The 21,102-nt window shown below is 39.3% G+C and overlaps 1 protein-coding gene across 1 annotated transcript in view; it reads right to left on the bottom strand.

The window, feature by feature from the left end:
• The window catches only part of DOCK8 (dedicator of cytokinesis 8), a 515,743-nt gene that overhangs the window by 71,278 nt on the left and 423,363 nt on the right, over window positions 1-21,102 (bottom strand). The window contains exon 45 of the mRNA XM_053699981.1: window positions 18,509-18,745. Coding sequence (XP_053555956.1) covers window positions 18,509-18,745 — 237 coding nt within the window. The remainder of the gene's footprint in view (window positions 1-18,508; window positions 18,746-21,102) is intronic.

Raw genomic sequence — 21,102 nt, 5'->3', positions numbered from 1 at the left:
TTATATAACCCATGCCGCCCATAAATTCACCTTGCACATTGCGTGAATCACATATACGGTGCCAGCAAGGTACAGAAATGTGCAGAAATAGACATTTTCTAGAGTCGTTGGTGACTTACGGCAGTATATGATCTGCCGGCGCCAAAGGAAAAAAACAAAAAAAAGTTTAATCGCCCGTAAACTTCTAACCCGTCTCCCAAAAAATTAACCCGACACGTCAAAACCCTTAATCCTCCACCCCCCATATTGCAACTAATAATAAAATGTATTAACCCCTAATCCGCCATTCCCCCACATCGCAACTAATAATAAAATGTATTAACCTCTAAAACGCCAACCACCCACAACGCAAACTACCGATTAAAATAATAACTCCTAATTCGCCAACCCCCACATCGCAAACTAGCTAATAAATGTATTAACCCCTAAACCACCATCCCCTCACAAAGCAATAACCCCTAAACCGCCATCCCTTCACAATGCAAAGTACCTAATTACCCTTTTAACCCCTAATCTGCCAACACTAAGCTCCAAACCTAACACCCCCTAAATTAATCCCCAATTACATAAAATAAAAAAGACTATCTCCCTAAAAAATTAATTCAAAATCACCAAAATAAAAAAATCCTAACTTAACATTAAAATAATTTTCCTAAAATTACATACAAAACAACAACCTAAGATTAAATTGAAATAAAAAATCTAATATTACAAAAAATAAAAAACAAACAAAATAAAACACCCCATAATCTAACACTAAACTACCAAAAGCCCTTAAAAGGGCCTTTTGTAGGGCATTGCCCAAAGTTTAACAGCCCTTTTACATAAAAAACTACAAATTAACCCCAAACAGTAAAACCCCCCACCCACCCAAAACCCCAAAATAATAAAAAAAAAATTAACTCTAAAAAACTCTTATCTACCCATTGCCCCTAAAGGGGCATTTGTATGGGCCTTGCCCTTAAAAGGGCAATCAGCTCTTTTGCTGCCCATTAAAAAATAATATAAGCCCTAATCTAAAAAAAAAAAACACCCCAAAAAAACAAAAACCTAACACTAACCCCAAAAAATGTACTAACCATTCCTAAAGTCCGGACATTCATCATCTTCCAGGTGTGGCAGAGACTTCATCCATCAGCCAATAGGATTTCAGTAGCTTTCATCCTATTGGCTGATTTGAAAATTTGAGCCAATAGGAATGCAAGGCACCCCAATATAAAAGGGGTACCTTGCATTCAATCTTCAGTGTGCGGCAGACAATCGCATGAAGAGGACCTCCACGTCGTAGATTAGATTTTTTTAGAGTTAGGTCTTTTTTATTTTAGGGAAGTGGGGTGGGTGGATTGTCGGGTTTTACTGTTAGGGGTTAATTTGTAGTTTTTTTATGTTAAAGGGACAGTTCACCCAAAAACTCTTTCCCCTTTAAATTATTCCCAATGATCCTTTTTACCTGCTAGAGTGTATTACATTGGTTGCAAGTAGCTCCTTTACTCATATTTCAGCATTTGAAATAGCTGATTTAGCTTGTGGTTTCCCAACCTATACTGAAAGTTTTGATACTGGCGTATATGCTATTGACAAGCCTAAGTAAACACAGCCAGCAGAAGAGATTACACCCTCAGTGGGGGCATGATAGTTAAGTAATACAATGATAATTTTCCATTGTTCTCTCTATGTATTGAGCTTTGGTGTTCCAGACATATATAAGATAAGGAAGCAACACTGTGTACATGAAAGTGATAACATAATGAGATCTGATATTACCTGAAGCTCAACCCATTGTAATAGGCTGTGGTTTCAAAGCACAAAACCAGCTACTTCATATACACAAATAAACATAAAAATGCAATTTCTCAAATATTTTATACCCTGCAGTTGGTATAACAAGTCATTTAAAATACATTTATTGAAAAACAATTTTACAGTGTACTGTCCCTTTAAAGAGCTGGTTTCTTCAGGGCAATGCCCTACAAAAGGCCCTTTTAAATTTATTCTTAGACTAGGGGGTGTTTTTATTTTGGGGTGGCTTTTTTGTTTTTATAGAGGTATTAGATTAGGTTTAATTTTTTTTATTTTTGATAATTTAGTTTATTTTTCTCTTGTAAGGTGTATCCAGTCCACGGATCATCCATTACTTGTGGGATATTCTCATTCCCAACAGGAAGTTGCAAGAGGACACCCACAGCAGAGCTGTTATATAGCTCCTCCCCTAACTGCCATATCCAGTCATTCTCTTGCAACTCTCAACACACATGGAGGTATTAAGAGAGAGTGGTGAAATATAGTTAGTTTTTTATCTTCAATCAAAAGTTTGTTATTTTAAATGGTACCGGAGTTGTACTATTTTATCCCAGGCAGTAAATAGAAGAAGAATCTGCCTGAGTTTTCTATGATCTTAGCAGGTTGTAACTAAGATCCAATGCTGTTCTCACATTTGTCTGAGGAGAGAGGTAACTTCAGCGGGAGAATGGAGTGCAGGTTACTCTGCTATGAGGTATGTGCAGTTACAATTTTTTCTAGAAATGGAAAATGCTAGAAAATGCTGCTGATACCGGATTAATGTAAGTCAAGCCTGAATACAGTGATTTAATAGCGACTGGTATCAAGCTTACTCTCAGGGGTAATACCCTTATAAAATTGCAATATAAAACGTTTGCTGGCATGTTTAATCGTTTTTATATATGCTTTGGTGATAAAACTTTATTGGGGCCTAGTTTTTTCCACATGGCTGGCTTAAATTTTGCCTAGAAACAGTTTCCTGAGGCTTTCCACTGTTGTAGTATGAGTGGGAGGGGCCTATTTTAGCGCTTTTTTGCGCAGTTAAAATTACAGACTGAGACATCCAGCTTCCCTCAGAAGTCCCCTGAATGCTATAGGACATCTCTAAAGGGCTCAAAGGCTTTCCAAAGTAGTTTATTGGGGAAGGTAGGGCCACAGCAGAGCTGTGGCAGTTTGTTGTGACTGTTAAAAAACGTCTATATCGTTTTTTTTATCCGTTTTTTGAACTAAGGGGTTAATCATCCATTTGCAAGTGGGTGCAATGCTCTGTTAGCTTATTACATACACTGTAAAAATTTCGTTTGATTTACTGCCTTTTTTCACTTTTTTTCAAATTTTTACAAAATTTGTTTCTCTTAAAGGCACAGTACCGTTTTTTATATTTGCTTGTTAACTTGATTTAAAGTGTTTTCCAAGCTTGCTAGTCTCATTGCTAGTCTGTACAAACATGTCTGACATAGAGGAAACTCCTTGTTCATTATGTTTAAAAGCCATGGTGGAACCCCCTCTTAGAATGTGTACCAAATGTACTGATTTCACTTTAAGCAATAAAGATCATATTTTGTCTTTAAAAAATTTATCACCAGAGGAATCTAACGAGGGGGAAGTTATGCCGACTAACTCTCCCCACGTGTCAGATCCTTTGACTCCCGCTCAAGGGACTCACGCTCAAATGGCGCCAAGTACATCTAGGGCGCCCATAGCGATTACTTTACAAGACATGGCGGCAGTCATGGATAATACACTGTCAGCGGTATTAGCCAGACTACCTGAATTTAGAGGTAAGCGAGATAGCTCTGGAGTTAGACGAAATGCAGAGCATACTGACGCTTTAAGAACCATGTCTGATACTGCCTCACAATATGCAGAAGCTGAGGAAGGAGAGCTTCAGTCTGTGGGTGATGTTTCTGACTCAGGAAAGATACCTGATTCTGATATTTCTACATTTAAATTTAAGCTTGAACACCTCCGCGTGTTGCTCAGGGAGGTTTTAGCTGCTCTGAATGACTGTGATACAATTGCAGTGCCAAAGAAATAGTGTAGACTGGATAAATACTATGCAGTGCCGGTGTGTACTGATGTTTTCCCAATACCTAAAAGGTTTACAGAAATTATTAATAAGGAATGGGATAGACCAGGTGTGCCGTTCTCTCCCCCTCCTATTTTTAGAAAAATGTTTCCAATAGACGCCACCACACGTTACTTATGGCAGACAGTTCCTAAGGTGGAGGGAGCAGTTTCTACTCTAGCAAAGCGTACTACTATCCCTGTCGAGGACAGTTGTGCTTTTTTTAGATCCAATGGATAATTAGAAGGCTACCTTAAGAAAATGTTTGTTCAACATGGTTTTATCCTACAGCCCCTTGCATGCATTGCTCCTGTCACTGCTGCTGCGGAGTTCTGGTTTGAGTCTCTGGAAGAGGCTTTACAGGTAGCGACTCCATTGGATGACATACTTGGCAAGCTTAGAGCACTTAAGCTAGCCAATTCTTTTGTTTCTGATGCCATTGTTCATTTGACGGCTAAGAATTCTGGTTTTGCTATACAGGCGCGCAGGGCGCTATGGCTTAAATCATGATCAGCTGACGTGACTTCAAAATCTAAGCTGCTTAACATTCCCTTCAAGGGGCAGACCCTATTCGGGCCTGGTTTGAAGGAGATTATTGCTGATATCACTGGAGGAAAAGGTCATGCCCTTCCTCAGGACAGGTCCAAATCAAGGGCCAAACAGTCTAATTTTCGTGCCTTTCGAAACTTCAAGGCAGGTGCGGCATCAACTTCCTCTAATGCAAAACAAGAGGGAACTTTTGCTCAGTCCAAGACGGTCTGGAGACCAAACCAGACCTGGAACAAAGGTAAGCAGGCCAAAAAGCCTGCTGCTGCCTCTAAGACAGCATGAAGGAATGGCCCCCTATCCTGTAACGGATCTAGTAGGGGGCAGACTTTCACTCTTCGCCCAGGCGTGGGCAAGAGATGTCCAGGATCCCTGGGCGTTGGAAATTATATCCCAGGGATATCTTCTGAACTTCAAAGCTTCCCCCCCAAAAGGGAGATTTCACCTTTCACAATTATCTGCAAACCAGATAAAGAGAGAGGCATTCTTACACTGTTTACGAGACCTCCTAGTTATGGGAGTGATCCATCCAGTTCCAAAGGAGGAACAGGGACAGGGTTTTTACTCAAATCTGTTTGTGGTTCCCAAAAAAGAGGGAACATTCAGACCAATTTGGATCTAAAGATCTTAAACAAATTCCTCAGAGTTCCATCATTCAAGATCGAAACTATTTGTACCATCCTACCTATGATCCAGGAGGGTCCATATATGACTACAGTGGATTTAAAGGATGCTTATCTTCACATTCCGATACACAAAGATCATCATCGGTTTCTCAGGTTTGCCTTTCTAGACAGGCATTACCAGTTTGTAGCTCTTCCCTTTGGATTAGCTACAGCCCCAAGAATCTTTACGAAGGTTCTGGGGTCGCTTCTGGCGGTCCTAAGGCCGCGGGGCATAGCAGTGGCCCTTATTTAGACGACATCCTGATACAGGCGTCAAACTTCCAAATTGCCAAGTCTCATACGGACGTAGTACTGGCATTTCTGAGATCGCATGGGTGGAAAGTGAACGAGGAAAAGAGTTCTCTATCCCCACTCACAAGAGTTTCCTTCCTAGGGACTCTGATAGATTCTGTAGAAATGAAAATTTACCTGACGGAGTCCAGGTTATCAAAGCTTCTAAATTCCTGCTGTGTTCTTCATTCCATTCCGCGCCCTTCGGTGGCTCAGTGCATGGAAGTAATCGGCTTAATGGTAGCGGCAATGGACATAGTGCCGTTTGCACGCCTACATCTCAGACCGCTGCAACTATGCATGCTCAGTCAGTGGAACGGGGATTACACAGATTTGTCCCCTCTACTAAATCTGGATCAAGAGACCAGGGATTCTCTTCTCTGGTGGCTATCTCGGGTCCATCTGTCCAAAGGTATGACCTTTCGCAGGCCAGATTGGACAATTGTAACAACAGATGCCAGCCTTCTAGGTTGGGGTGCAGTCTGGAACTCCCTGAAGGCTCAGGGATCGTGGACTCAGGAGGAGACACTCCTTCCAATAAATATTTTGGAACTGAGAGCGATATTCAATGCTCTTCAGGCTTGGCCTCAGTTAGCAACTCTGAGGTACATCAGATTTCAGTCGGACAACATCACGACTGTGGCTTACATCAACCATCAAGGGGGAACAAGAAGTTCCCTAGCAATGTTAGAAGTCTCAAAGATAATTCGCTGGGCAGAGACTCACTCTTGCCACCTATCAGCTATCCATATCCCAGGTGTAGAGAACTGGGAGGCGGATTTTCTAAGTCGTCAGACTTTTCATCCGGGAGAGTGGGAACTCCATCCGGAGGTGTTTGCACAACTGATTCATCCTTGGGGCAAACCAGAACTGGATCTCATGGCGTCTCGCCAGAACGCCAAGCTTCCTTGTTACGGATCCAGGTCCAGGGATCTAAAGGCAACGCTAATAGATGCTCTAGCAGCGCCCTGGTCTTTCAACCTGGCTTATGTGTTTCCACCGTTTCCTCTGCTCCCTCGACTGATTGCCAAGGTCAAGCAGGAGAGAGCATCAGTGATTTTGATAGCGCCTGTGTGGCCACGCAGGACCTGGTATGCAGATCTGGTGGACATGTCATCCTTTCCACCATGGACTCTGCCTCTGAGACAGGACCTTCTACTTCAGGGTCCTTTCAATCATCCAAATCTAATTTCTCTGAGACTGACTGCCTGGAGATTGAACGCTTGATTTGATCAAAGCGTGGCTTCTCCGAGTCAGTCATTGATACCTTAATACAGGCACGAAAGCCTGTCACCAGGAAAATTTACCATAAAATATGGCGTACATATCTTTATTGGTGTGAATCCAAGGGTTACTCATGGAGTAAGGTCAGGATTCCCAGGATATTATCTTTTCTCCAAGATGGTTTGGAAAAAGGATTGTCAGCTAGTTCCTTAAAGGGACAGATTTCTGCTCTGTCTATTCTTTTGCACAAGCGTCTGGCAGATGTTCCAGACGTTGAGGCATTTTGGCAGGCTTTGGTTAGAATCAAGCCTGTGTTTAAACCTGTTGCTCCTCCATGGAGCTTAAATTTGGTTCTTAAGGTTCTTCAAGGAGTTCCGTTTGAACCTCTTCATTCCAAACTTTTATCTTGGAAAGTTTTTTTTTGGTAGCTATTTCCTCGGCTCGTAGAGTCTCCGAGTTATCTGCTTTACAATGTGATTCTCCTTATCTGATCTTCCATACGGATAAGGTAGTCCTGGGTTTTTACCTAAGGTGGTATCTAACAAGAATATCAATCAAGAGATTGTTGTTCCATCCTTGTGTCCTAATCCTTCTTCAAAGAAGGAACGTCTATTACACAATCTTGACGTGGTTGGTGCTTTAAAGTTTTACTTACAAGCTACTAAAGATTTTCGTCAAACATCTGCTTTGTTTGTTGTCTACTCTGGACAGAGTAGAGGTCAAAAGGCTTCGGCAACCTCTCTTTCTTTTTGGCCTAGAAGCATAATCCGCTTAGCCTATGAGACTGCTGGCCAGCAGCCTCCAGAAAGGATTACAGCTCATTCTACTAGAGCTGTGGCTTCCACATGGGCCTTTAAAAATGAGGCTTCTGTTGAACAGATTTGCAAGGCGGCGACTTGGTCTTCGCTTCATACTTTTTCAAAATTCTACAAATTTGATACTTTTGCTTCTTCGGAGGCTAATTTTGGGAGAAAGGTTTTACAGGCAGTGGCACCTTCCGTTTAAGTACCTGCCTTGTCCCTCCCTTCATCCGTGTACTTTAGCTTTGGTATTGGTATCCCACAAGTAATGGATGATCCGTGGACTGGATACACCTTACAAGAGAAAACACAATTTATGCTTACCTGATAAATTTATTTCTCTTGTGGTGTATCCAGTCCACGGCCCGCCCTGTCATTTTAAGGCAGGTAATTTTTTCATTTAAACTACAGTCACCACTGCACCCTATGGTTTCTCCTTTCTCTGTGTGTTTTCGGTCGAATGACTGGATATGGCAGTTAGGGGAGGAGCTATATAACAGCTCTGCTGTCGGTGTCCTCTTGCAACTTCCTGTTGGGAATGAGAATATCCCACAAGTAATGGATGATCCATGGACTGGATACACCACAAGAGAAATAAATTTATCAGGTAAGCATAAATTGTGTTTTTTCTGTAATTTTAGATTTTTTTTTATTTTTTGTAATATGAGATTTTGTATTTTAATTTAATCTAATTTTTTTTTTTTAAAAGTAATGTTTGGATTTTTATTTTAATTGTAAGTTATTTTTTTATTTTGGTAATTTTTTATTTATTTTTTAAGAAGATAGTCTTTTTTTATTTATGTGATTGGGTTTAATTTAGGGGGTGTTAGGTGACTTAGTGATTAGATTAATAGTTTGCGTTGTGGTGGGATGGCGGTTTAGGGGTTAATAGTGTAGTTAAATACTTTGCGTTTTGGGTGGGTGGCAGATTAGGGGTTAATAACTTTATTAGGTACTTTGCAATGTGGGGGTTGGTGAATAAGGGGTTAACACATTTTATTTAGTTATTGCAGTGGGGCAATGGCGGTTGACAGGTAGATATTGCGAATGCGTTAGGCGTTTGTTAAAACTTACATGGATTTATGGTGCTCATATACTCAGCACAAGACTTGCTGAGCCTGCCTATGTGTGGTGAAGTGACAATGGAGTAAACTTTCTCAATTTTTGCTGCGTAGGTCCTTGTGCTGAATGTTACACCGATTTGCGACACTGGTTCTATGTTCGTTTATGGGAGTAAAAACAGCGGCTGACTAGTAAAATATATGTGCCGCATTTGTATGCGTCGTCGTATATGTGATCGCTACATCCTTCTAAAAATAGGCGATGTCGGCTTTTGCGAGTGACGCCGTATATGTAATCTCGCCCTTGGTTTGCACATTGTGAGTTATACATCACAGTGCAATAAGAACACAAGTGTCTCCATACAAATCAACATATTATAACAGAAATTTAAAAATTTGGGGTCCAAACTAAACACAAAAACCCAAAATGTTCTTTTATGATTTGGATAGAAAATACAATTTTAAAAAACTTTCAGATTTACTTCCATTATCAAATTTGCTTCATTAACTTGTTAACCTTTGCTAAAAGAACAGCATTGTACTACTGGCAGCTAGCTGAACACATCTAGTTAGCCAATCACAAGAGACGAAAGTGTGCAGTCAACAATCGGAAGCTAGCTCACACTAGTGTAGGATATGTGTAAATTCTTTTTCAACAAGGGATACCAAAAGAACAAAGCACATTTGAAAATAGAAGTTAATTTAAAAGTATCTTTAAATTACATTCTCTAACTGTATCATGCAAGTTTAATTTTGACTTTCCTATCCCTTTAAGTTACCACATACAAATTAAAAACAAAAAAAGGCTATTAAAAAAAAAAATAAGATGATCAAATATACTACAAATCTTACAACTGAGATGGAGTTACAGCTCTGACGGTTTTAAGCTGATAATTACTATAGATTGTATATTTTATAGACTATACTCAGGGTAGAGATCAATCTCCAACAGGATAAAGATTTTTCCTATATTGTCACTAAAACAAGCTAGAAGCATAGCTCATTGCATAGGTGTTAAGAGGTAGGTTATATATAGAACTTCAGTGTTCTGAGTATCTGGATTACAACAAAATCCAATAAGTGGAAAACAGCACACCTGAATCTTTCTCTTATGGGGCACGGAGCAGCAGACTTGCCAGGTCCACAGCACAATCACAAACTTCAAAAAACTCCAGCCACCATATCAATTTAAAAGACCTTTATTTTCTTATCCTGGGTCCAAACATACAACATTTCAAGCCAATGTGGCTCTTAGTCATGTACATCTTAATTATACAGGTTCATGCTTTTTATACCCTCACCTGTTAATTATTCATCAACTGTTCATTAACCCATTGTGTGGAAAAACATGTATTGCAACATGCAATAGTGATACCTGTTGGTTGTAAAATATAGTACACTCTTTTTTACTTTTGATGTCTCTGTTTTTCAATAGAATGAGTGAACAGTGTACATATCATTTAAAATATAAACATAAAACCTATATACAATATTAAAAGAGGAGCATAACATCCAAACATCCACAATGTCTGCACAGTCTACAGAGTATATTTACATCAATCAAGATTTATTCCTTAGCAGAGTGTATTTTTATTGAGAAAATTTATTTCACTTTAATTGATTCATTTATCCTTTATTTTACCATTATAACACCCTGTTATTCACAAGCCATTTTTATGCGCCCATGATCAACCAGAAAATATACAAGCAATCCTAACCTTATACCTGTGTGATTTTCTTTAGTAAAATAGACTCCAATCAAAGTCTTTATTAAGGCCCTTGGGGATAAGGCAATCCAGTTTGTGAATCCAGAACATCTCCCTAACTTTTAGGAGATGCTCTCTATCGCCCCCCTCCTTGGTTTCATCACCTGGTCTATGACTAAGAATCTAAGCTGACTTATGTTATGACCTGCAGAGAGGAAGTGAGAGGATACTGGTGCTTTTTTATTATTACACCATATCAGACCTTCATACAAAAAGAATTAGCCCTCTTCTTTACTCTGTGGGAAGTCCACACTGAGCAACTCCACCAGAGGTCCAGGGCAATGAAGGAGAAGAAAGAAACTCCAAGTTGCGCCCTGTATATCCAGCAAAATCTCCAGGAACCGTGTTTGGAAGAATTGTGTGAACTAAATAGGCCTAGTCCTCTAATGCTCCTCCAGACCTCCTACATAGATATCCTCTGGTATTAGGAGCGAGATCTCCCTGTCACCTCAAGAATCCAGTTCTTGAAACCACTCTTGCATGCCTTTTTTATATCGTTGAGCCCATATAACTTTTTTATGCAATATTTATTTAACATTTTGATTAGACAGTGTTTTTTATGAGTGTCACTGTACTGTTAAATGTATTTTTTATGTGTTTAGTGCAACTTTTTTGACTCGCAAAACAGTTAACCAAAGCTCGGAATTCATGCTTTCCCGACGCATATTAAATTCAATTGTGCTCAAGTAAAGAGTTTACTTTCAACTTGTAATATGCAGGCTACTTCTGACAAAAAGACGCGATAAACCCCTTATCGTTTGCACGCAACAGTTATCTCGCTACTCGTAATCTAGCCCCGTATAGGAGTTTTAAAGTTGCTCCATCTGTTTTAGTTGTGATTAGGGATCTCATGGAAGTATCCTGACTGCAGTGTGCACTGCTGCACCAACAGTGCCCATGTTTGAATTGGCCTACCAGGAAACCAGGAGATTTCCTGGTGGGCTGTAGCAGCTGGAGCTGGTCAGCTACAATTAAGTGGGTGGTGCTGCTGGTCTGGTGATGCAGCTATATCACCTCTCTTTTCTCCTCTGAGCTATATGTATTAAAGTTACATAGTATTTCCTTGTAAGTTTTACTTAATAGACCAGGTACTATTTTAGCAGCTATCCTTTGGTTTCTAATGTCTAGTCAAGCCACACTGTGAGACAGAGTGACACATTCAAAGCACAAAGTCCTAGTATCAATGAGCTCAAATTCCATAGTTTAGTGTATAAAGCAACCTGCTATACAGTTCATAAGCAATAATTACATTTTGCTGTAATGAGTATATAACACACCCAAAATATCACTGCTAGATTCTTTGAGCATAAGAGCAGAGTTATCCATGACTTCCACCAGACGATAGGCTCTTCACTGTTCCGGCTAGAGCAGTCCCTGCTCGTAAACAATAGTGGCCCCAGTTTTAGTTAACCCCTGAGAAGGTATACGGGTATGACCACGCCCCTACCTCAAAGGTGACACACTGTTTTTCTCCAGGCAACACTATGGGTAACCATTTTCATACCGTGAGGGATGGATGAAATCAGGTTGTAGGGTGACTGTATAACAACAAGTTTACATTTTTTATTACAAACTAATAATTTAATTCTGAAAACAATATTGCCAATAATTCCCTTTATAAAAAAAATTGGTAACATAAAAAGATACATACAGTGGAAGTAGAAAGAGAGAATCCATGGGCCTTTGCTTCGGTAAAAAATATATCCTTTATTGCAGTATATTTTAAAAACAACGATGGCAGTTCATCAAAGATACATCACAGCTTCATCCCCAGAGCTTGGCTTTCACAATGGCTGACGCGTTTCGGATGTACAAGCCGTAATCATAGCTTAAAGTGATGGTAAACTCCATATGAATCGATTATATTAATAATCCTGTTTGATTACATTAATTACACACACAAAATTTCATCTAATCAAATATATGAAAAAAACTTAGAAAACTTTTATTTCTTGGTCCGTCTTATAGTTCCATCTCCAGCCCCCTGTGACGTAATTTTCAATGTTTATTTGTTGGTACCAATCAGCAAGCCTGTCGCCAGACAGGCTTACTCCTATGCAACCCGCTATGCGCATGTGCAATATCCCATTTTACTTCCAAGACGCGCATCTAATCAGGAGCATTCAAAATCTGTGACAAATTTGCACGTGCATGTTTTTGAGAACGCATGCGTTATGAGTCACTTTTTTTTTCTTGTTTTCTAAGGGACTGATCTCTCACTTACTTGATCACACCAATATTTACATTCAGAAGTAACCAAGTAAACATTGAATCTCGTGACTCAATATTTACTTGGTATACATCATTTTCAACAATGCGCATGTGTTGAAAATACCAGGATAGGGAGCGTGCAAATTCTATGACGTGCAGAGAGGGTGAAAACAAGATAAGCGTCTAGTGTATTCAGAGAAGGAAATATAAGGGGTGGAGCGATGTGGCGCTACAACAGTTTCTAAATATGTGTAAATTATAATAAAAGTGCATATAAAAGGTTAAAATTTTTAATGCGGTTTAATAGATATTGTATTAAATAATTGAAATCTGTCATTTACCAACAGAGGAGTTTACCCTCACTTTAATTGTTGACAGACAAGCTGGGTGTGAAAACACTGCATGATTGGTTAAAACAAATTGACAATGCTCTACATCCTTGTATGACATATATTTAAGGGGCCAGTATTAAAACCAATGAAAAGTGCCAATATTCTTTACGCTTAGAAGTGTAAACTCATGAATAATGCAGGGACATTTTATGTTTTAAATCCATATATTATAAGTGTTAAAACCCGGTGCACACAATTCATTTTGGGCATTATCATTTATACACTTCCAATTTAACATGCTAACCAGTATATCCTAGATGATTTTTTTGATCCTCCAGCCAAATGATTTAATTTAACTTAGGTTGCAATAAAGCAACTCTTATGAGATATCTGTGACTGATGGAATTATAACAATCCTTATAGCTGATTTCCCTCATGTTATATTATTTAGTTTGTTGTATATATTGCCATAAGCGATTGTTGCTCAGGTGGGCTATACCTAGCATGTAAGTAGCTACTCTATTGCTATCATATGTACACTTACTGATTGTATATTTTGTGACACAATTACTTATAGCCCTCAAATAAAATCAAATACTGATCACAGGTCTGTGTACACTGATGATACAAAAATATATCACTTATATATATTTTTTTTGATATATGTGATATAAGAACAGTGGGGGTAAAGGAAAGGAGAGCGTAGGGGCAATGTCCAAAGACATAAAACTTTAATTTTGGACCATGAAGGAGACATCAGAATGTTCAGTTCCAGTAATTTATCAGGCCATACTCACTATTTAATCCCTGTGGTTTTCGTGTTTGAATTGTGTAAGAATTCAGTAGATCTCTTGTATGGCTAGTAATTGATCTCTATTCCCCCCTTGTTGTGGAGGTGGTATGTGGTCAACAATAGCCCACCTTAGACTGTCTGGGTTTTTGTTGTGAAATTTTTTAAAATGCATGATTAGAGGTGTGGTAAGTGTGCCGTTTTGATATTGCAGACATGCTTGCGAATGCGAGATCTAATCTCCCTAGAAGTCATCCCTACATATTGTAGGTCACACTGGGAACAGGTCAGTAAGTATATTACCTACGTAGCTCTGCAATTATAGCTTTATTTATGCTGAAAGGTTTAAGATCACACTTGAGAAACCATTGCCCAATTGGACATATTCACAGGCTTTGCAATTGATGTTGTGACTTTTGTATACCCCTTTAATTGCTAACCAAGAACTCTGGTTATTATTTTTTAAGCCAGTAGGGACCACCCTATTCCCTATAGTGACACGTCTTTTGCAGGCGAACCTGCACCCTCTTCTAACTGTATCAGCTAGTTCATTATCAGTTGTGAGAAGGGAAAAGTCTTTCGAAATTATTTCGCAAATTTTCCCAAATTGTTCACTATATGTAGTTAGAAAGGTCATTTTCTCACAGATTTTACTCCCTATCTATGGGGGCTTCTTCTTACTCAACAAAAGTTCCTCTCTCTCTCTGGTCTTCACTGTTTCTCTAATGCCATCTTTTTAGGATAGTTTCTCGACACCAACCTCTCTGTTTACTCATCAGCTTGTCTTGTAAAAACTGATTTGTCAGAACAGTTTCCCAATGTCCTAACAAATTGCCCTTTTTCATGATAGCCTTAAAGACTCTGTTTGAAAGGCTGCTTTTTGCATGTAGTATAGTGTTTTTTGCTGTTAGGTTTTCGATAGATTTGGGTATCTATATGGCCTTCCTTTCTACTGGCACTCCAGTCAGTGCTACATTCAAATAGTTTATCTGATTCTTTCCCAGTTCATGGGTAAAAGAGAGACCTATTTTGTTAGTGTTCAAGCCCTTCCACCATACCCTCATCTCCATGCCAAATCAGTATCAAATCATCAATGAACCTTTTGTAAAAGGTAATATTGGTCCTGAATGTGTTACCATCTCCATAGATGTTGAACTGCTCCTACCACCCCATAAAGAGGTTGGCATACGAGGGGGCAAATTTCGCCCCCATAGCAGTCCCACATCTCTGGAGATAGAACTCACTCTTAAAGCTTACATAATTGTGGGTAAGTAAGAATCTTGTTACCCTTTATATAAATTCACCATAGCTCTCGTCAAAGTAAAGAACCCAATCATACCAGTCTTCAACCATCTCCCCAAGATACATAAACCTGGCTCCACAATACAAGGCCGCCCCATAATAAGTGGCAAAGGATCACTAACAGAGCGTCTCTCTCAGTGGCTGGATTCAATCCTCCAACTATTTGTGGAAGGGTTATCCAGCCATCTAACAGACACCCTAGTTTTGCATAATCAACACAGTTATATTAATACACTTTTTACCTCTGTGATTATCTTGTATCTAAGCCTCTGCAAACTGCCCCCTTATTTCAGTTCTTTTGACAGACTTGCATTTTAGCCAATCAATGCGGGCCCCTAGGAACTCCACGTGCGTGCGCACAGTGTTATCTATATGAAAAACATGAACTAACACCCTCTAGTGGTGAAAAACTGTCAAAGTGCCCTGAGCTAAGAGGCGGCCTTCAAGGGCTTAGAAATTAGCACATGAACCTCCTAGATTTAGCTTTCAACTAAGAATACCAAGAGAACAAAGCAAAATTGGTGATAGAAGTAAATTGGAAAATTGTTTAAAATTACATGCCCTATCTGAATAATGAAAGTTTGTTTTGGACTAGACTGTCCCTTTAACCAGATCGGGTCAGTTTGATGAGAGCCATTGTGAATTTATATTAAGGGTAACAAGATTACCCATAATTATTTTAGCTTTGAGGGTGAGTTCTATCTCCAGAGATGTGGGACTGCTATGGGGGCGAAATTTTCCCCTTTGTACGCCAACCTCTTTATGGGGTGATGGGAGCAGTCCCACATCTATGGAGATGGTATCACATTCAGGACCAATATTACCTTTTACAAAAGGTTTATTGATGATTTCATACTAATTTGGCATGCAGATGAGGGTATGATGGAAGAATTCACGAAGGCCTTAAACACTAACAAAATAGGTCTCTCTTTTACCCATGAACTGGGAAAGAATCAGATAAACTATTTGGATGTAACACCGACTGGAGTGCCCAGTAGGGAGGGAGGCCATATAGATACTCAAATCTATCGAAAAAACCCACAGCAAAAAACACTATACTACATGCAAAAAGAAGTAATCCAAACAGAGTCTTTAAGGCTATAACGAAAGGGCAATTTGTTAGGACATTGAGAAACTGTTCTGACAAATCAGTTTTTACAAGACAAGCAGATGAGTTGACAAAGAGGTTGGTGTCGAGAAACTATCCTAAAAAGATGGTTAGGGGCATTAGAGAAACAGCGGAGACCCGAGAGAAAGATGAACTATTGTTGAGTGAGAAGAAGCCCCCACAGATAGGGAGTGAGAAAATGACCTTTATAACTACATATAGTGAACAATTTGGGAAAATTTGTGAGATAATTTCGAAACACTTTTCCCTACTCACAGCCAATGATGAATTAGCTGATACAGTTAGAAGAGGGTGCAGGTTCGCCTACGAAAGAGGTGTAACTATAGGGAATAGGGTGGCCCCTACTTGCTTAAAAAATAAACAAAGTAATAACCAGAGTTCTTGGTTAGCAGTTAAAGGGGTATACAAATGTCACAACATCAATTGCAAAGCCTGTGAATATGCCCAATTGGGCAATGGTTTCACAAGTATGGTCAAGAAAGAAACCTTTCAGCATAAAAAATGCTATAATTGCAGAGCTACGTATGTAATATACTTACTAACCTGTTCCCAGTGTGACCTACAATATGTAGGGATGACTTCAAAGGGAGATTAGATCTCGCATTTGCGAGCATGTCTGCAATATCAAAACGGGCACACTTACCACACCTCTAATCATGTATTTTAACATTTTTCACAACAAAAACCCAGACAGTCTAAGATGGAGTATTGTTGACCACATACCACCTCCACAACGAAGGGGGAATAGAGATCAATTACTAGCCAGACAAAAGATCTACTGGATTCTTACACTCAAAACACGAAAAACCACAGGGATTAAATAGAGTATGACCTGATAAATTACTGGAACTGAACATTCTGAAGTCTCCTTCATGGTCCAAAAGTTTTATATCTTTGGACATTTCCCCTACTCTCTCTTTTCCTTTACCCCCACTGTTCTTATATCCCATATCTCAAAAAAATATATATAAGTGATATATTTTTGTATCATCAGTGTACACAGACCTGTGAGACTGATCAGTATGTGATTCTATTTGAGGGCTATAAGTAATTGTGTCACAAAATATACAATCAGTAAGTGTACATATGATAGCAATAGAGTAGCTACTTACATGCTAGGTATAGCCCACCAGAGCAACAATCGCTAATGGCAATATATACAACAAACCAAATAATTAATATAACATGAGGGAAATCAGTTATAAGGATTGTTATAATTCCATCAGTCACAGATATCTCATAAGAGTTGCTTTATTACAACCTAAGTTAAATTAAATCATTTGGCTGGAGGATCAAATAACCAACTAGGACATACTGATTAGCATGTTAACTTGGAAGTGTATAAATGATAATGCCCAAAATGAATTATGTGTGCACCGGGTTATAACACTTATAATATATGGACTTAAAACATAAAATGTCCCTGCATTACCTATGAGTTTACACTTCTAAGCACAGAGAATATTGGCACGTTTCAGTGGTTTCAATACTGGCCCCTTAAATATATGTCATACAAGGATGTAGAGCACTGTCAATTTGTTTTACCCAATCATGTGGTGTTTTCACATTTTAAAACACCCAGCTTGTCTGTCAACAATTAAGCTATTATTACGGTTTGTAAAGCCGAAACGCGTCGGCCATCGTGACAGCCAAGCTCCGGGGATGAAGCTGTAATGTATCTTTGATGAACTGCCATTGTTGCTTTTAAAATATACTGCAATAAAGAATATATTTTTTACCGAACGAAAGGCCCATGGATTCTCTCTTTCTACTACCACTGTATCCATATGAAGCCAGCATTAATGAGAGACCCGGAATGACGTATACGGAGGCTGCCTGTTCACTCAACCAATGAGAAAGGAGGTGTATTTGCATATGCAACCGACACGCACTCACGCTGAGCTCAAGGACGCCAGGTGACTTGAATAGGGGAAAAGAAACAAATGAAATTCCCAACATATCACGGAAGGTACTCCCCCAGGACCAAGCACCGACATCACTACGAACTGTGAGTGCTAATCGCTACACAGCGGTGTTATTTAAAGGAACAGTTAGCATGTTGTAGAGAGTTTATACTCTAACACCCAGAGTGAGAGTCTTGCAAACTAGCAGCAATGAATGCGTGGAGTGCGCAGGGATAAACAATCAATGCTCTTCTAATATAAAAAGATAAACACAAACTGACACATACATCAATTAAAAAATGTCACTAAAATTAAACAGTCAAAGTTACTATTAGGAGAAAAATGCACTAGTCAGTATGCATTTTATTTAACTAGCACATTATTAGTGGGAATTTCCATTCTTGGACGTGTGTGTACTTGTGAGTGAGTGTACATGCCTTTGTATCCCACCCAAAATGTAAGACATAGAACTGCCCATGTGGATATGTGATGATTTCTTAGCCTCCAGGAATGATTTATTTACTCCAACTATGTGGAATACCTATGTTTGATCATAAGAGAGGAATAGATAACAGAATTAATGTTGTGGTAAGTAGTCTCCAGTAAGAGATAATGAACAAGCATTTCACACCAATCATACCTCTTCTTTCTGGATGACAATGATTCGAGTCTTGATATAAGGAAATGCATGCATGGTAGTTAGAATGGTTTTCCTCTTGTATTGCTCACTAAGCTCTCCTCTCGGTCTCCCATCTAGAGTGAAAGGGGTGGTGTACATAAAGCGACGTAGATTGTACTTTTTCTCAAAGGGTGTTATCCGGTCCTTCATTTCATACTCATCAAAGTATGGCTCCACAAATGTGATCTGTACGTAAGCCTAGCAAAGGAAAAGAAACATACAGAGTAAATGTCTGGCCCACAATGATTAATTTTATTGTAATAAGATTATGTTTTTTCACTCTTAGATTAAGTCATTTGTCACTGTTACCTAAACAATAATATGGATGACATGAAACATTCTACAGTTGTGGAAATTAACTGTAGATGGAAGCCACAATAAAGCTTATTCTTGTTTCTGAGAAATGACAGTTTCTGCGTATTTTATTTTTCCCTATAGACCATAAGTGGAATACAGACATTTATTTGATTCTGTAAACCAGGGAAAACATTTGGCATCAAGATATATTTTCTAAATTCAATGATTTATTTTAACATTTACTATTCCTATTTGCACATATAGCAAAACACCAGAAAAGTTACAACCAATCGTTATACAAACCCCTATTCTATTTATCTGATAAATTAATTTCTTTCAAGGTAGTGAGAGTTCACGACTCAGGGAATTACTCTTCCCTACCACAAGAAGGAGGCAAAGATTCCCAAAGTCCAGGAACTCTATAAAACTCCTCCCACCTCACTGGCAACTCAGTCTGACATATAGATATAGCCAATTCAAAGAGGTAAGAAAATAATCAAGAGCAAAAAATAGGAGCATGGAAAAAACAATGTGCGTAAGGAATAAACAACACCAGAAAAACACAGGGTGGGGTCTTGTGGACTCTTGCCACCATGAAAGAAATTAATTTATAAGTTAAGCATAAATGATGTTTTCTTTCATACAGGTGGTGAGAGTCCACGATTCATTACTCCTGGGAACTAATACCCAAGCAGTGGAGTCAACGAGTAACGAAACATGTAGGGGTAGATTTATTAAGCAGCGGATGCTGCAATCAACCCCCGTAGTTTCCGGCACCCCGGAAACAGAAGTTAAGAAGCATTGGTCGTAAGATCTCTGAGGTGGCGGACAGCAATCATCCAGATCAGATACAATCGGGATGACTGACACCCCCTGCATTGCACAAGCATTTCACTAGAAATGCTTTGTCCAATTTTAAATGTCGATAGCGCATTTAGCGATATGGGGCGGACATGACCTGCTACAACAGATCATGTCCGTCTGACATTAAATAAATCGGCCCCAAAGGGTGGGATTTAAGAAATATCTTTTTCACTGAAAAACTAAATCCACAGCCCCAATAAAACCCCAAAAAGGGCAAAACCATGCAATGAAAAAATGAACCAACAGGCAAATAATTACCCTGCAACAACTACCTGAAGGACTTTCCTACCAAAGGCCATCTCAGAAAAAGCAAAAACACCAAAATGGTAGAATTTAAGAAAAAATAGCTGCCTTGCAAAGTTGGACAACTGAAGCCTCATTCCTAAAAGGCCAATTAATGGCAATAGATCCAAGAGAATGCACAGTAATCCGTTAAGGTGCAGGCTAACCTGCCTCCAAAAAAAGCCTTATGAAACAGAAGTTTCAAGCAAGAAAACAAAGAAATGGCATAAGCTACTCTGTCCTGTTCTGTAACCAGAAAAGAACACAAACAAACTAGAAGTTTGTCTGAAAACTATAGTAGCGTCAGTATAATACTTTTGATGCCTTAACAACAAATTCCTGTCTGATACAGACAGAAGATACAACACTAGGAAAGAAAACAAATCTAGTCCTAAGAAATGGCCTTTTCCTACAAAAATAAGATAAGGAAAATCACATAAAAGACTTACGGCTAGATTACGAGTTCTGCGGTAAGAGGGGTGCGGTGCTAACTTGCACGTTATTGAGCTCACATTCTATTGACTGTTCCAATCAGCCAATAGAATGCAAGCTCAAGCCTATTGGCTGATTGGATCAGCCAATAGGATTGAAGTTCAATCCTATTGGCTGATTGCATCAGCCAATAGGATTTTTTCAACCTTAATTCCGATTGGCTGATAGAATTCTATCAGCCAATCGGAATCTAAGGGACGCCATCTTGGATGACGTCACTTAAAGGAACCTTCATTCGTCGGGTAGTCGTCGGAAGAAGAGGATGCTCCGCGTCGGATGTCTTGAAGATGGATCCGCTCCGCTCCGGATGAAGATAGAAGATCATCTGGATGAAGACTTATGCCCGTCTGGAGGACCACTTCTCCCGGCTTGAATGAAGACTTCTCCCGGCTTCGTTGAGGACTTCTTGCCCCTTCGCTGAGGACTTCTCCTGGCTTCGTTGAGGATGGATGTCGGCTCTTCAAAACTGTAAGTGGATCTTCAGGGGTTAGTGTTAGGTTTTTTTAAGGGTTTATTGGGTGGGTTTTATTTTTAGGTTATGGCTTTGGGCTGCAATAGAGCTAAATGCCCTTTTAAGGGCAATGCCCATACAAATGCCCTTTTGATGGCAATGGGGAGCT

Source organism: Bombina bombina, chromosome 2 (assembly GCF_027579735.1).
Source record: "Bombina bombina isolate aBomBom1 chromosome 2, aBomBom1.pri, whole genome shotgun sequence".
In the NCBI taxonomy this organism is placed as follows: Eukaryota; Metazoa; Chordata; class Amphibia; order Anura; family Bombinatoridae; genus Bombina; species Bombina bombina.
The sequence above is the reverse complement of the archived record's forward strand: the minus strand, read 5'-3'. Positions and strand labels throughout refer to the sequence as shown.